Source organism: Nestor notabilis, unplaced genomic scaffold (genome assembly GCF_000696875.1).
Source record: "Nestor notabilis isolate BGI_N333 unplaced genomic scaffold, ASM69687v1 scaffold9325, whole genome shotgun sequence".
Lineage (NCBI taxonomy): Eukaryota > Metazoa > Chordata > Aves > Psittaciformes > Psittacidae > Nestor > Nestor notabilis.
Window position 1 is genome coordinate 49,007 of NW_009930653.1, and position 5,380 is coordinate 54,386.

At 40.7% G+C, this 5,380-nt stretch overlaps 1 protein-coding gene across 1 annotated transcript in view; it reads left to right on the plus strand.

The window, feature by feature from the left end:
* GLP1R (glucagon-like peptide 1 receptor) overlaps positions 1 to 5,380 on the plus strand; it is a 54,012-nt gene that overhangs the window by 20,326 nt on the left and 28,306 nt on the right. The window contains exon 3 of the mRNA XM_010015507.1: positions 2,713 to 2,822. Coding sequence (XP_010013809.1) covers positions 2,713 to 2,822 — 110 coding nt within the window. The remainder of the gene's footprint in view (positions 1 to 2,712; positions 2,823 to 5,380) is intronic.

The window sequence follows — 5,380 nt, forward strand, 5'->3', positions numbered from 1 at the left end:
GATGATGCATTTTGGGAGGGGTCTACAGTAAACCTCTGATGTTGAGGGGGTTCTGTGGTGTTTGACACACAACTGAAAATAATTTATTTCCACCATGGTGAGACTTGTTTTCATATTCCTGAGAGGAACTGGCTGCCTGCAGTACATCAGCACTGCGCTCTCTTCATCTTGTGATTTTTGTCCTATCTTTCAGCTTTCATGAGCATCTCTCAATGTATCAATGAGAATCGAAACTCTTCCTTAAAGCCTAAGTTTTGTTTTAACTTTTTTTATCTCATAAGCATTTTGTCTAATAAATTATTTGATAAACCAGGCATATATGCTGTCACACTCTCATATGCAATCTCATCTATATGGATTTTTGGTTTGGTTTATTCTTTTACTTCTTAAGGCTTTTCCTGGATACAGGCAGTCCAGTTGGTCTTTAGTTGCCTCTGGATTCTGCACTGACCCACAAGTGTTTTGGCAGGCAGGGAGGCTAAGTCAACCTGACACAGCTGGCTTGTGGCTACCTGGAGATCCATGAGAGCTGTCATTTCAGTTTGAGTGTTAGTGACTCCTACATGTGGCAGGACTCCTTTTTCCAGTGTAATAGGGTTACATTCATCTTTCTTCATGTTTAAATTAATTGCCTTGTCTTTCTGTCTGCTGGCAAATTTCATGTTTCATTTACTGTAAACTCTTCCATTCTCCCATATATGCCAGGCTTCAGCATACAATAGATTTTCCTCATTATTTCAAAAGAAGTGTTTATCAATAAAAAGAAAATTAAAATGTGTCATGATGATTTGGACTAAAAATAAATACACTGAGGCGAAGTTTTCATCCCAATTATGCCTTGACAGTAAGAAATACTAGCGTGTGTGTGTGTGTGAATTCCCAGAGTTTTAGAGAATGTGAAATATTTGTTGTTTGTTGTGTGTGATTGGTTTTTTTTTAATCAATTCTCCTTTAGAAAGTTGTAGGATTTTGATTTGGTTTTGTGTGTGTGGTTTGGTTGGGGTTTTTTTTGAGTGCAGTAGAATTTCTTTTTGTGTGAAATTCTTTCTTATAATAATTTTGTCTTGTAATACGCCTTGGTTACAGCTCATGCAGTGGCAGTCAGAGTGAATTTCTGAGTCCTATTGACCCTCCGTACTTTAACCCCCTGGATTTTACCTTTATTGGTTTCTAATATACAGTATTTCCTGATTCCTAGAGGTGCCTTTGCATAGATGCTTTGAGTGGTGTACTTCAATTTGCTGTCCATTAATCTTGAGGGGGTGGGAGAAAATTATGCTTTTCTACTTGCTGCCCTCCATCCTTAACATTACAGCAACATCCTTACCAAAGGAAGTGGTTGGCACTGGCAATAGATAATGAGAGCGATGACAAAATATTAACAGCAGTTAGTAGATGTGAATGTATGTTGCATGTGATGCCCCAATCTCTCCTCTCTTTTTCTATAAACATATGCAAACAGATATTCTTAATAGTAAGGAAAAGCCTCCACCAGGCATAACTTTATTTTTATATCCTCTTTATATTATCTCTTACTGGTATATTCGCTACACCAATTACAAAAGCAAATAGACTATGCCTACCAAAACCATTATCAGTTACCATTTAGCATAGTCATTAGAAATGGGTTATTAGAATATGAATGTTTATATTATCTTTTTTAAACCATCGTTCTTCGCTTAAAGTACTACTAATCTACCGCTGACAACTATCAAACAAATTACCAGTTGTCAACTAATATGCAAATAGCCTACTGGGTTGTTATAACTTCAAATAAGTTTCAATATATTCACATTGAGCATAAATGTTGACTTCTAATGAATTCTGGTTTGCAGTAAGGGGGGAGCTGACAACAGGGTGAGGTTGCAGCAGGCAAGGCTGGGTTTGAGCAAAAGCTACAATTGAGAGGTATTTTGATACCTGTGTAGAACTGAATCCTCTTAACTTGGTTTTTCATACCTCAAAACATTGGAAGTCTGTTTCTAAACATGGCCTTGATAGAGGCTAACGCTGGTTGAGGGATTGACCCAGTGTTTTGAGGGTGTCCTGGGTTCAGCTACAGCAGTCATTTTTTCTCCTTCTTAGTAAGTGCTTTGGAAGGGTGTTTTATTTATTGCTGGTTTTGTTATTTAAACATGTAGACAGAAGGAGTAAAAAGATTAATGGTTTAGGCAAAGATCTACAGCTTCATTATGTAGCACAATGTTTGTATAGTCATTTACATTTTGGGAACTAGTGTTAACATATCTGTTCTGAGGTTCCTCTAGGTCTGTGTGGTCTCAGAAAACACGTTTACTCTTTGCTGCCTTTTCCTGGTAGTTTTGTAGCTGGGGCTTAACATTTTCAAAACTTGTGTGTCTAAAATCTGATATTTCAGTGAGCTGGAATTTATGCATGTTGTAAAATCCTCACAAAGATGGCAGCAACTATTTCAGCTGTTGTTGCTACAGAACGGTTATTAGTTCTGGAGTATGTGCTGTCTGATCCCTTTACAGCTGTGTCCTACCAAGCTGTTCCCTGGCCTTGAGGATGAACAGCAGCAGCTGCTGCCACAGGCAGGGAGCTGGTGAGATGCTCCCCCAGCAATGCTGTGGTTTCCCCCAGCCCAGGAGAGCCATCAGCCAGGAAGAAACTTGCACTGAACCTCTGCACACCTTGCCTGTCAGCAGACTCTCTTCTCATTAACCCAATGGCTCGTTTTGCTCCTGGCAGTGCTGCATGGGCAGGTGTACCGGTTTTGCACCCTAGAAGGGACGTGGCTGCTGAAGGAGAATTCAACCCTGCCCTGGAGGAACCTGTCTGAGTGCGAAGCCTCTGACCAGGTATGAGTTTCCATCTCTTATTGCTCTTGTTTAGGACAAAACAGAAGAGAGAAAAAATACAGTTGTTGATGCCCACGTGTTCTTGTCCTGTACTGAGTGCCTTGCTTCAGTGAGCTTAATTGGAAGGGACATCACACCTCTTCTCTTCAACAAAGGGAATGTGGAGGGTAGACAAGAACAGGTTTAAATGTATGTGAGAGAGGCAACATAAGTGAACCAGGTAGTCCCAGATGTAGTGCAGGGCAGGGGGCTCAGCTGAAGCCCACCCGAACAGAGAAGTGACCTAATTGCCTTTTTTTCCATTTGCAAGTTGTTACGATGAAGTGAGCATTTATTCTCTTTGTCCTGTTAGCAGCTATTAAGGTGATTTAAGATGAACTGAACTGAAGGATCTTTGCATTTTACCTTTGGGCAAGGGGCTTTTTATTTGTTTGGAGTTTGTTTTTTTTTGTTTGGGTTTTTTTTTTTTTTTGGTCTTTTTACCTTAATCTGCCATGAGTGATGGAATTAGGCTTGTCAGTGTTATTTTCTTGCCCTAGTGCTTTATACTCTGCAGGGAGCTGAGACAACCTGGCACCAAAAGAAGGAGAGCATAGGGATTTTGAGGGGATTTTTGTCAGCCACTGGCGTCAGCTAGCGCACTGTGCATTCTCATGACACATGATACCATTACTGCTGTGAGCCTCCCAAGGGCAATACTTTTCCTCACATAAATTGAGTGCACTCTGTCTGTCCCAGGGTACTGGGAACTAGCACACACCTAGCCAAAACAGTTCAAGTATATGAAATTCCCAAGTGCTGCAGGGTCTGTGCCCTCTGGAGTTCCCGTTCCTCAGTACCTCGTTTTTCAGAAGTAATAAATGGCTGCAGACTAGAAGGAGATGGGAAAAGAAATAGCTTCTAATTCTTCAAATATGTTAAATTTAACTTTTTTCCTTTAACATGCAGCCTTATTCCTTGTCCCTTCTGTGTTCTGGGGTATTCCAGCAGAGCGTGTTATCTTAACACAAAGCATAAGCCTGGTTGTTTGACTTTTCCTTGTTTGCTATTATGGTTTCTTCCAGAGCTGTGTTGGGACATGCTAAGGAGAGACATACCCAATGGAAACACTTGGCCATTTGGCACCTGCCTCCAAGTTTCCATAAAGTGACCTAAATTCTGAAACCCTGTGTACATGTTGTCAGTCCCTGAAATGTGAACAGCTATGTTTGATTTTCCAGCTAATATATATACAGCCCCATAACAACCTACTTTGTTTTATGCATCTTGTACATAAGAACAAAAGGTTGTTTTGATGTTAGCTGTGTATAATGTTACAATTGTTGCTAAAAACAAAATCCGGAGGGTTTGTGAGTGAATCCTTATAAAATAACATTGATTTACCTTGTGTGTAATGTGGTTTTGATCCGCATAGACATTCTAAATTGTCAGGTCTCAGTAGTTTGCCTGAGCCTTGATACTGAAGAAATTTTAGTTTTCATAAAGCAGCTCTCACATCATTCCTTTTAAATCATTAATTTAGCAAATGCCTGAGGAACAGCCTGTATGTTCACCTTAAATCCTCCTGTCTGTGCAAAGTACATCTGAATAGCTGTGCTTGTTTCTGAAGTACGAGTATATTCCCTTGTACAGCACAGGTCTTGGGAGTCAGTTGCAGAATTAGCAGCTTGAAGAAAGGAAGTAAAATGCCCTAGTCTATTTAGACAAAGATACATGCTTAGAAGTGAACCAGAATAGAGAATATGAATGTGCCTTACAATAATCCTGTAGCTTTTCAAATACTTCTCCCTAAAGATTTTGGCCAGCCCTTTCAAGCGAGGGTCTCAGTGGTTGTGTCCTCAACAGAGAATCTGAGGAGAGCCACAGCCTAGGACTGTCAGAGGGGTGTGAGCATCTGTGGTGCTCTGGCCCACACTGAGTTGCTCCCTCCCAGGCAGTGCTGTAACACCTAGGTCATGAGATGGTGTTAGGCTATGGTTTGTTACCAGGACGTTGCATAGTTGAGGCAGAAGAGATACTCTATGGAGGGCAGAAAATAGTTGTATGAATGTAATAAGCATGCTTTGCCTTAGAGCCAGTGAATGGGACCTGACTTGGTTTGCCATACTTAGAAGTATGGATGTAGCCAAAGGACCACCCCCTTTACAGCAGTAGGGAGACTTGCTTTAAGTGTTCAAGTCTGAAAACAGTTTTGCTGGTTTTACTGCAGGACTGAGTTGTGTCTGTGATTCTTGCCATCCATTTAAGACTTGCTTTTGTGGTAATTCATGCCTCTCCCGCTTTATTATGAAATAATGTCATGTCATCTGTTTTCTAGCCTGGCTGTTTGAGCGAACACCTGGGAGCAGCTGGGGAATTAAGATTAAACTTTTATTTCTTTAGAGCATACAGAAAGTGGAAGACTTGATATGATATGTGCATTGAAACTTGAAAGTAGGAGAATGACTTCTGGTTATCATTAAGAACAGTTAGAAAGCAGCTGGGAGAAAAGAACTGAAGCCCATGAGCTCTGTCTTTTCCCCCCTCCCCCCCCGCCCCCCGTTGTTTTTCTTTCTTTT